At 48.7% G+C, this 11451-nt stretch overlaps 1 protein-coding gene across 1 annotated transcript; it reads left to right on the forward strand.

The window, feature by feature from the left end:
- The first annotated feature begins 2199 nt into the window (after nucleotides 1–2199).
- LOC102096036 (keratin, type I cytoskeletal 19) lies at nucleotides 2200–6603 on the forward strand. Its single transcript, XM_021280716.2, has 8 exons — nucleotides 2200–2798; nucleotides 3165–3247; nucleotides 3510–3666; nucleotides 3762–3923; nucleotides 4225–4350; nucleotides 4488–4714; nucleotides 5635–5738; nucleotides 6307–6603. Exons 1-7 carry the CDS (start codon nucleotides 2265–2267, stop codon nucleotides 5720–5722), a joined length of 1377 nt encoding a protein of 458 aa, XP_021136391.2. The 5' UTR covers nucleotides 2200–2264; the 3' UTR covers nucleotides 5723–5738; nucleotides 6307–6603.
- Nucleotides 6604–11451: the final 4848 nt, after the last annotated feature.

An 11451-nucleotide genomic window follows, 5' to 3' on the forward strand; every position in this document is an offset into this window, starting at 1 on the left:
CAGTCTTAAGCCTTAAAATGTCCTGAGCCTACCAAAGGATTTCCCTCTGGGAAATCTAATCTTTCTGTCTTATTTCCATCACCCTTTTGAATCTGGTAATTTTGTGCAGAACAGCCCTTGGGAACAAGGCCACAGCTCACATCCTCTGCCACCATCCTGCTCTCCCTCCCAAGCACAGGACAAGACACGGATGTAAATAGGAAATATAATTCCTTTCCTCCTATTTTTGTTTTTTACAAAGCTGATTAAATGGAGCACCACCTTTGCCTAGAGGAGGCTTTTCTGCTCATTTGTTACTTGAAGTAATAATTTTTCCTCGTCAGGCCTGCGCGGCTGTGTCTGAAACGCCTGCGGGAAACGCTCCTGAGCCATCGTTCCTCTGCTCTCACTGCCTGGGGCATGACGGTGCCCGCGAGGGGATCCCGAGTCAGCCCAGGACGCTCATCAAGGAGTTGCCCATGGCTGCGGTGAGCAAATTCCCTTCTGCAGACTCCAGTCTGGAAGTCCATAAAAGTTAATTCTGGAAAGAACCCTCTATTACGCATGTAGATACTGTCATTAGCAGATCTCCTCAGAAAAACATATTAAAATCTCTTTTAAGAAAATGAGGAGTGTGGCTGCTGGCTGGTCTCTGGTGCAAAAGCAAGAGCTGGTTTTAATAAAGATTTCAAACTTTAGAGAGGGAAAGAGCTACCATGAAGAACATACAAACCCAGTAAAATCAAGAGTGAAATCGTTATTCTTTACAAAATCACAATCGCCATTGGCTACAGAGACCTATGGCAAGGTTTGAATTTTTCCCATTGAAAAATGAAGCGCTACATATTTCTGAAATGAATGAAATTAAATGTTAGCTTAACATTAATTTCACTATTCTTCTACGGAAAAAAGAGAAGATTGGGGCCAGGACAGCAGCTGGGACGCACCACGGCACCGGCTGCACTCGCTAATTATGGATGTAACAAAGGATGGACATACCCAGAGTCCACACCACATGTAAAGTGTTCTGCATTTGCAGTGTCAAGATAAAATCAAGACTAATGAACTTACCCAAATGGCGTAAGTAATATTTCTGAAACAGGCTGCACCTGATGCGTCCTTTACGTGGCGCGTCCGGTGACCTGGATGCCCAAGCCAGTGCCCAACAACACGTGGGTGGAAGCCAGCCAATATTAGCATGGTTGTATTAATATTATTAATAAAATGAAAGATTCAGATGATGAAACACTTTAATTATTTCACTTCTTCATCAGTTCAACAGTCCAAGACTCAAAAATAGGTTTAATATCTTTTCAAAGTTATCTTTTCTAGTCTCTTTTCTAAATTTAACTAATTTCCCCAAAATTCTATTTGGACGATTTCCATGGTGATGGTTGGAACTGCGTTAGAACTATCCAGGATCTCAAATTCTCCACATTACTGTTTCAGAAATCTTCTCTTTGGCAGTGAACATTCATAGTTAACTGCAACACTTCGCACTCAGGAAATATCCTTTCCTCTTTTGTTTTGGAGAAATATTTGAATATTTTGTCTGCCCTCTAAAGCAGCAAAACAAATACAACGCAGTCTCCCATCTGGAAGGGGATGTTTTGAGGCAGAAAGAGAAATAACAAATAATCCTTGGTATGCTCAATATTTTCCCGTGTGCTCCAAGAAAGGAGCGTTTTGAGGTGGGACGATGGGCCGGACCCTCATCGTGGTGCATGTGTGGGGGCAGCAGATCCAGGGGGTCTCCAGGCTCTGGTCACAGGGACCACGGTGCAGCTGAACATGGGGACACCCTCAATTCTGCTCACCCAGGGGTCCAACAGGCTCCTGCAGATCGGACGCCTTTCCCACAGCTTTCACTTTCCGGGCAGACTCGCCCACGTCAGGGATGGATAATTGCCATGCTGCTTCATTCCCCAGGCGCTCCTGGGTATCATCGTTTTATTTTGTGCCACTGCTGTTTAGTCGTCATCACAAGTCAGACCTGATGATTCAGGAAGTAACATTTTTGATGTAGTTTTGAAACACGCTTCTGTTAACCAAAGCATCTTTCTGTTGTGGGATTTCAGGAGACAAACGCCTTTGGGGAAATATTTCCGGCTCGGAAAAAAAAAGGAAAAGTACTATCCAGGTCACAAGGCGGAAGAATAAACACCCTGCTCCAGTGGCAACAGCCAGGAGGAACGGTATAAATAGAGGGCTGTGGGGACAAAGGGATCACTCTGGCATCCTGCAGCCACCCGTGCGGCTCGGAGCTGGATCCCGGTGCTCCCGCCATGAGCTGTGCCGTCAGGCAGGTCGTCACCGCCTGCTCCCAGGGCAGGAGCAGCGCGGGCAGCTCGGCGGCCGGCAGTGCGAGGAAGGTCTCCTCCTCTTCCTCGGGAAGACACGCCGCCTATGACTTTGGTGGTGCAGTTGTCAATTTTTCCGGCGACAGTTTAAGCGAGGGATTACTCGGGAAGCAGCTGAGCGCCGGCAGCGCCGCCGGCGGGAGCTTCGGAGCTACGCAGAGGGCTTGTTCCACCCTTGGGTTCGGCGGCGGGGGCATCTGCGCTCGAGGCGTTGGTGGCGGTTTCACCAGGGCCAGCGCTGGTTGCGGTGATGGGATCTTATTTGCCAACAACGAGAAGGCGACGATGCAGAACCTCAATGACCGCTTGGCCTCCTACCTGGACAAGGTGCGGCTCCTGGAGGGAGACAACGCCGACCTGGAGTGCAAGATCAGGGAGTGGTATGCCAAGGTTGGGCCCAGCTGCGAGCCCCGGGACTACAGCTGTTTCCACAAGGAAATTGAAGACCTTCAAAACCAGGTAAATCATTGTTTTTCAAGAAAATGCTCATATTTCTTTGGGCTTTGCTTTCTTATGTGGATAGATTAGTGTCAAATGGCACAGGCGGCAGCTGTGTCTCTGGAGGTGTCCGGGGAGCAATAATTTCTATGAAATGGGTGGTTTGAGGGAGGACACTGCGTTTATAGAGCTGAAGTTTCAGTACAGCCCGCTCCACCAAGCTGGCACGCAGGTTTCCCCACTGTAGTGCCATCTAACTGATTAATAATCCCAACAGTTGGAATCATCACAAAATAAGTGGATTGCATTACCCCAAGTGGATGTTTCCTCCAGGTCCTCCTGTAGCCAGGGGAAGCCCAAATCTCCCTCCTACATTTTCTTTTCCAGATCCTCTGTGCAGCCATGGAGACGAACAAAATCCTTCTGAGTATCGATAACAACAGGATGACTGCTGATGATTTCAGAGTGAAGTGAGTACACACCTGTGCTGGACCGAGGGGTTCGCGCTGCCTGTGGATGGTGATGGGGAAATCCCAACACTCTGCTTGTCGTTCTGCCGTGTTAAAACGCAAATCCCCGCGAAAGGCACAGATACCAGTGACTGTGTTCATAGCATTGCATGCCTGAAGCTGAAGGAGAACGTAGTCCTAAATTTTTTCCCCACAAACTCAACTCAAGGGCTTGCCATGGTTTACTGCCATGCTGACTTTTCTTTGTTGCCTGTGGCTTCAGGTACGAGACCGAATGTGGTCTCCGGCAAAACGTGGATGCAGATATTTGCAATTTACGCCCCGTCCTGGATCAGCTGGCCAGCTGCAAGACCGACCTGCAGCTCCAGTGTGAGGCTCTCACTGAAGAGATGTGTTGTCTCAAGACGAACCACGAGGAGGTTAGATTGCCCCTTACCCTTAGAGAAAGGAGAAGAAAGAAGCAAAGTCCCCTCGAGCGTGAATATTACTGGTACGGTGCACATATTCTCTGCAGGAGATGAGCTGTCTGAGGAAACAGGCGACCGGAGACGTGAGTGTGGAGGTCAATGCCTGTCCTGGCCCGGACCTGCGGAAGATCCTGGAGGACCTGAGGTGCCAGTATGAAACGCTGATGGAGCGCAACCGCAAGGAGACCGAGCAGTGGTATGCCTGCAAGGTACTACAGGCGCAGAGCTGCGCCCTGCTCTGCCCATTGGGGATAAACGAGGGGTTAGGAACGCTCAGTGGTGATATCTTAATATCAGCAAATCTGTTGTGATATGCTCAGCACCTCATTGCGCTGCCCACTGTCAGGGCTCTTCTGTTCATGGCAGAAAGGCCACTGCGCGGTGTTACAGGGTCAGATTGGAATGAAGGGGGTTGGAAATAGCCGGGTGTGCTGCAGAGTGTGCACGAGCGGTGGTGAAGCCAATGAGATGCTGTGGTGAGGAAAGGGCAGCTCTGTTCTAACTTTGCAGGCAGAGGAGGTGAATCTGGAGGTCGTCACAAGCAGCCAGGAGATCGAGTCAAGCAACAAACAGGTCACCGAGCTGAGACGTCAGCTGCAGGCCTTGGAAATCAACGTGCAAGCCCAGCTCACCATGGTAGGTGATGCCAGGAGGATGCGGATCTCAGACTCCCCGTCTCTCTTTAAAAAGCCGCACGACCAGAGTCGCACCTGCAGCCGGACGGGCTCAGCCTGCAGCACACCCAGGTACCTCTGTCTTGTTTCCATTCGCAGAAAGAAAACCTGGAATCCTCGCTGGCAGAAACCGAATGTCGCTACAACAAATACCTGTCTGAGCTCCAGAGCCAGATCTCGTGTGTGGAGCAGCGGCTGGCTGAGATCCGAGCAGAGATGGAGTGTCAGAACCAGGAGTACAAGACCCTCCTGGACGTCAAATGCCGCCTGGAGCAAGAGATTCAGACCTACCACTGCCTGCTGGAGGGCGGACAGCAGGACATCATGTACGAGCCAGTAAAACCTCCTCGCTTTGACTTACAGGGATATGAAAATTCAGGATACACATCCTAAAATCAACACTGTGGTGAGGAACCAGTAGTGACCTGTTACCAGGCAGGACTTATTAGCAAGTCATGAGGCATTTGAGGATTTGGCTGTGATAAATGTCCAGAGTATGAGCCAGAGACCGTTCCCCGGTCTCAGGGCAGCGAATGCAGCCAGGAGAGGCCCCCAGAGCCCTCCCGGCACCGGGTGCAGCATCGCAGCTCCCCAAAGGGTTTCCACCGCAAGGTGTTTTATGAGCACTGTCATTTACCTGAGCTTTATTGGCTTTGCGGCAGCTCAACAGGATTAGGGACTGGCAGCTGAGTTAACTGAAACAATAAATTATCTAAACAATTTCAGTTTCACACAACAATTTTAATTAAAGTTCGGGGAAATTTAATTTGTATGCAAAGCAGTTGGCTCTTCCCAGCCTCCCATGGCCTGAGATTTTGAAACAGAGAGGCATGCTGTTAATCTCATAAATGGCTGCGCACACACATAACCGACCTGCGCACCCACCTGCTCCATGAGTTTGGAAAACTACGTGTTTTAATGGTGCTGCCCTGAGGTGGGCTCTCCGGTCCTAAGCTATATGCATGAAAAATCAGTTCTCGTTCCAAAATTCCAGTTTCAATGGATGAAATGATGCTGTCAGAATTTGTCTCAGAGCCTCGGGTAACCCCGAGTGCGTCAATATGGAGAAGCAGCAGCTGTTGACAGGCAGGAGGGAGGATGTGCTAATAGTTGCTCATGGTTTGAAGGGGAAATGGCTGGGGATGGCTGAAGGGATGCAGGTAAAGCCAGCGCTCAAGGCCAGGGGCAGGTCTCAAGGGTTTGAATGTCGGGGGCTTTGCTCACCAGCACGGTTTCCTTTCCGCAGAGGGACGGTGGGCAGAGGAGCCCCCGCAACGGCTGCTGGAAGAAGCAGTGGACTCAAAGCCAGCCTGTGCCCGCCCTGCCTGCCCTGAGCTCCCGACCCGCAAGGTGAGCTGTGCTCTCAAAGTGCGACCACAACTTATTCAGTCCTGCTGTGTTCCTGGGGAAGAGAAGGAGAACAGACCTCCAGGCTTTTCGGGGTGGTCAAGAGGTGCCGGAGATGGTTTGTTTCTCCTGGAGAGAGGCAGAGCGGGGAGCCAGACCTGCACCAGAACGATTCTGTGGTTCCAGGATTCTCTGCAGGATTGTGGCTGTGAATGGTGTGGGTAGAGCACGGGGATTAATTAGACTATGGTGGAAAGCAGTGGGGAGGGATGCAGCTACGGGGTATTTATAAACCTAAGCATAGAAAATATATTCTATATTGGGGGTTAGTAGGATATGTGTTTAAATTAAAGACCCTCAGCACAACAGAAAAATGAGGTGGGGGAATCAAAGCCAGTCCAGTATATAAAATTCATCAAGTATGTAAAATTCAGCAACTATATAAAATTAAGCAGGCTTGGGAGAAGAGGGAAAAGAAAGGTCAGTACAAGAGCAAGGGGCTGTAGGATGAAGCTGATGGGGTACATGGAGGAAGCCCCTGACAAGGTACCGCTCCTGCTCTCCTTGGCAGGTCACCGTGATGAGAGCTTCCCCCCAGCCCCACGGCACAGCCCCCCGGGACCTCCTCGAAGAACAAACCATTCAGAAAAAGCCAGGCAAAAGTAACCCGACAGTTCTCAGTTCTGCTTGTGGCACCGGTGGGAAGGGACTTTGGGGACCGGTCACCTTCCCACCCCACGCTGTTGAATTCACCCCCGACGCTGCTCTGGGCCAGTCTCCGCTCTCACTCAGGCTAATCTGTTTTGCCATCGGTTGTCTAACGACTACCGAAGCTTGTCTCTAATAAAACTTTGCTACTACTGACAAAGCCTTGAGCCTGAGGAATAATTTCTACAGGTAAATATTTATACAAATATTTTAAAAATTGTTATGCAGATAGTTACAGTTATCATTCACCTTTGGTTAGAAACCCACCTTTGATCTATTCCCACAAAGAAATCGTTACAAGGGGAAAAGAAAAAGAAGCAACGATCCCATCTGTTGTGTTGGTCCTGCTGAATTCCCTGGCTGTGGGATGGGGATGGGAGGGAGGAGGGAAGGGACCGGTGATGCTGCCAAGAGGGATGTTTGTGACCAGAAGAGGAGGCGTAAGGTGGGACATGAAGATGACGAGGAAAACAACATCCAGAGAGGATGGACAGTGTCAAGGCAGCCAGACTGATGATCTTCTAGTGAGAGAGACTTCTGAGCCAAAACGGAGTTTTCATTAAAGTAGGTGTGTGCTAATATAATAGAATATAATATAATAAATTGTAATACACAACACCTTTGAGTTATTACGAATGGGCAGTAACAGGATAAAATCAAGAACAACACGTTTTCCCAAATAATAGCGAAGTAGTAATTTTGAAAGCAAAGCTCTGCTGGATTTGACACACCCTCGTGGTGGAGGAAAACAATTCCCAAAGAAAATGCCAAATAAAGAACCTCGAAATGGATTTTCAAAAACGGCGAACAGGAAGAACCAGCTGGCAACATGTGGGAAGATAAAAGGGTGAGAGAGATGATTATGTGGGAGAGAATTCTTTTAAAAGTCAGATACAATAAACAGCCAGGGAAAGAAAAAAAAAAGCTGGTATTTTATTACCACAGAGAAAGGAATGACGAGCACATTAAGCACATTCAGGAGCACAACTGCATTTTGCTGCTTGTGCAAGCAAAGACTCAAGACCCAGCCCGTCCCTTCTGGCTGGCAGCAGCACCTAATGAATGTGTGAACGGTGCTCACGGTCCTCGCCGTGTGGCTCTTTAGTCCTTTTCTGTAATAAGACATCGGATGGGCTATGATGACAAACCTTAGGCAGAGGCTTCTAATAAGGGTACCTCAGGGGACACGATGAGTCCGAATTAATGTCCATTTCTAAAGAAAGGAACAGCTCAGAGGTGTCTGGAATGACAACGTGGGACAAGCTGGAGCTTCACCACGCTGAACTGTTCTCGTGGCAAAAATCACAGCAAAGATGGACTTTTGTTTCTTGCCCTGCAGAAAACTTCGTCTGCTCATGGGTCACCTCTCGTGTGCTAAAACCCCCTTTAGGGGATGGGCTGTCCCCAGTCTGTCCCAGTAACAGACACTGCTTAGCCCTGTGGGGGTAATTGCTCTAAGTGCTCTTCTGCACAAGGTTTGTTTTAAATACTTTCTCTCCCAAGTTCTGTATCTCCTACACCACTAATTATACGCTGCATTTCAGTATTATTTCACCTGCCCCAGTGCTAACACAGCACCTCTAAGGTCAGCGCACGAAACGCAATGCAGAAATGAAAAGATGCCTCCCCTGCCCAATGAGTTTATAACGCGGACAGTGATGGAAAGTGATGATTGTGGAAACAGCACAGGGAGAGATGGGGAAGAGAAGATAAATTAAGTGCAGAGGACAAAGCGCCTGGGACAAGAGGATATGGGACACTGACTGCAGGCAAACTTGGATCCCGTGCCACATCCACAACCACTCACACCAGCACAAGGGCACTGCAGCTTGTAAAAGCCTGTTCTTTGTTCTTTTAATGTGCAAATCTTGAAAAGCAAGGTTCTGTCGCTCTCAGACGGGTTCAGCAGATGAACTGCGATTGCTCGAGCAGATACAGGCTCTGTCTTGCACAGAGAGCAGACACGCATTAACTCCAGCACCATCAGAAAAGTTCCCTGCGGAGCGAACGTACCAGAGGTTTAAGATGCCAGTGAAGAAACAGAAAGAAAACAACTGGTTTTGTGAATCGCCAATGCTGGAAACCAGCCGTGAGCCAAGGACCGCGCTGCACAAGGAGCTCTCCCTGATTACAGGCACTACGCCTTTTTAATAGCAGACCATATGCTGGTGTGATGTATAAACCATAATTTCTCTATCAAAGTCTATTTTATAAAGTACGCAGACAAACACAGTCTCACCCACACCCACAGTAACTATCTGTAGGGTTTGTGTTTGTGTTTACCGGCTTGTCTAACATTTATGAGGAATTATACAGATGAGTAAACCACCACTATAATCAAGCAGGAGATTTCTCAGCTCAGCACACCGAATAATACAATTTAAACTGCCCGTATGAGCCACATATCGAAAGTGCATTGAAACTATGAGACTTTTGAGTACAAGTATGAAATAAAGACAAAAAGAAGCTGCTGTGGGGAGGCTCTGGTTGCACTGGGGCTGCCTGTCTGTCCTGTCCGTCCGTACGGCATCTGAGCGCGGGAAGCACCTGAACCCTCCAGTTCTACCTGGCAGGTTCTGCTTTGACGCCTGCGGCTCTGCTGGCAGGGACCATAGAAAAAAGCCTGGTTTTCCTCCCGTCCTAAAGCCTGGTTTTAACTCCCGTCCTGCCCTGCACACAGCTGCCCACGCAGGACTGAAACTGCTGCAGTTCCCTTCACCCATCGGTGTTCCCATCTGTCCCAATACAAATTCTCTTGCGCTTTTCTTCGCCGTGATAATCAGCAGTGCTCCCAGCGATGCAAATGCTGGGGAGTCTGGCTGCATTATCACCATCCGGCAGGCACTGGGAGGAAATTAAAACCCTTCGCAAAAGGAGTCAGGGAGGATTGTGAGCTTCAGCAGGAAGAGATCTTGTTCTGTCCACCTCCGTGTTCTGCTGAATGTGGAGATGTGAACAGTCAGCAAGAAAGACACTGAAACGGAGCAATCAGCTTGGTCTCTGAGGCGTATTTAAGACCTAGGATCATGCTGTTAGCAAACTCTTTGTGATAATTATTTCACTTGCCTTACAGGAGTTTTGCCAAACATGGTGGTATAAACCAATGAGTCATTAGCCAGAAAAAAAGTAATGGTCTGCATTTGAAAGATGGGAGCTTGAGGTCTGGAGCCGGCTCTGTATCACATCAAAGAAGTGTTTAATAAGTGATGCCTAATGGCTATTATGCAAATTATTAGTGGTAATTACAAGTGACAAGATAAAATCATATTCCAGTGCGGTTGCACAAACATCACTGAAGCAATGCTTATGAAAGCAAAGCTCTGTCAAATTATACACACCCTTCTTGTAGTTGACACAAGAAAACATTATCAGCTTTGATAAGTAAAGCGAGCAGAGCCTGACACTTTGCAAAAAGGACGTGCAGCGGGACAGACCCAGTTCCCACAGGACCAAACTGCACTGCCCACACCATCACCTGAAAATGTAACATTTCCCGGCCCCTTCCTGAGCTGCCCATCACTGTGGATCAATATTTACATGTGTTATCCATTCGTCCACTTTCAGATCTCCCTTCTTTCCCGTAATGCCCACAACACTTAGGAGTGTTTGCACTGGTGTTGTGCACAGGTTGGCCAGAGAGGTGGTAGATGAGCCATCCCTGGAGACATCCCAGACCAGGCTGGACGGGGCTCTGAGCAACCTGAGCTGGTGAAGATGTCCCTGCTCATGGCAGGGGGGCACTGGAGGAGCTGGGAAGGTTCCTCCAACCCAACTGTTCCATGATTTCCTCCTGTCTTAGACTTGAGGTTGGAAATCCTTTGGGGTGAGGGCTCAGCGTGGAGCCTGGAGCCCTGAGACACCCCACGTGCAACCACGGGGTGCAGCAAACAGCTGCAGCCACCAGCACAGTGCAGAAAAAAACAACTGCCTTGAAAATACAGGCTGGTTTGGCCAGGAATGGCTTTTGGATGCATTTGCTGTATCAGTCCCATGTCCCAGTGCAACTGGCAGGAGCCCAGGAAAGCTCCAAAAAATGTAATTATACCCCAAATATAAGTACTTTGGAAGAATTCTATGATCGTTTCTAAACTTCCCTGGCAAAACGTGATTCTGTAGTCTGTGGAACTTTTAGCCAGGACGTACAAAAGGTTATTCAATGCTGCAAACAAGCTCGTTTTGTGGAGCAAGAGCTATTCCTTCTTCCTCTCAGGTAACTGCTGAAAGAAGCAGGTGCAGGTGCTCCTTGCCCACCCACAGAGAAATGTCCAATATCTGCAATGTCTGCCCCTAAACCCAAAGGGCAAGAGAGGCCCCATCAGCCCAGAGCTCGGTGCGGTATTAGGCAACTTTTTTCTGAAAACCTACACAGCAGAATCAAAGCTCCAAGCAATCCAGACATTATATTAATTTCTGTTGGCTCTTACAGCCCCACCCTGTCTTCAATTATACTCCTCAAAATGAAGGATGAAAGGCAGAGTTACTCCCCATCCTCCTTTTTGCTCCTGATTTTCACTCCTGTGAGTCTGGGCTGTGTGGGGAGCAGGGGGATGTGTTTCTAGGAGGAGGATGGACTTGTATTTCAGGCACTACCGTCTCAGCCAGGAATCTGAGCTCTGAGAGACTCCAGCAAGTTGTTTCACTGCACCAAAGGAATAATGAATATTTTAAGATGCTGCCAGGCATCTTTTTTATCATTTCTGATCTAAGTGAAGAAATAAATTATCTCACTGAGAGTCCTGGGTTATGCTGGTGGGAACACGAGCACATCTCTATGTGCTTGGAGACCCTCTGTGACCATGGTGACAGAAGCTACCAGGAAAAGAGAGGTGACCAAGCGAGTGTAGGTTGCTCCCAGGGCTCCCTGTCAAGTGTCACTCTCACCGCCAAGGAGGATTTATCACAACTGCTCCTGTAAATACGGACGTAGTTGAGTGCAAAGTCACCTGTGAGTAAGAACCGCTTGGAAATTCCGCCCTGTAGGGAACAGAAGCCTCCGTCCCCTGGAGAG

Source organism: Columba livia, chromosome 23, assembly GCF_036013475.1.
Source record: "Columba livia isolate bColLiv1 breed racing homer chromosome 23, bColLiv1.pat.W.v2, whole genome shotgun sequence".
Lineage (NCBI taxonomy): Eukaryota > Metazoa > Chordata > Aves > Columbiformes > Columbidae > Columba > Columba livia.

Excerpts from the sequence above, each read along its gene's own strand:
- LOC102096036 (XM_021280716.2), top strand. The coding sequence starts at position 2,265 with ATGAGCTGTGCCGTCAGGCAGGTCGTCACCGCCTGCTCCCAGGGCAGG. Across the intron at positions 3,248-3,509 it reads GCTGATGATTTCAGAGTGAA|GTACGAGACCGAATGTGGTC; the intron begins GTGAGTACACAC and ends CTGTGGCTTCAG. Across the intron at positions 3,924-4,224 it reads AGCAGTGGTATGCCTGCAAG|GCAGAGGAGGTGAATCTGGA; the intron begins GTACTACAGGCG and ends CTAACTTTGCAG.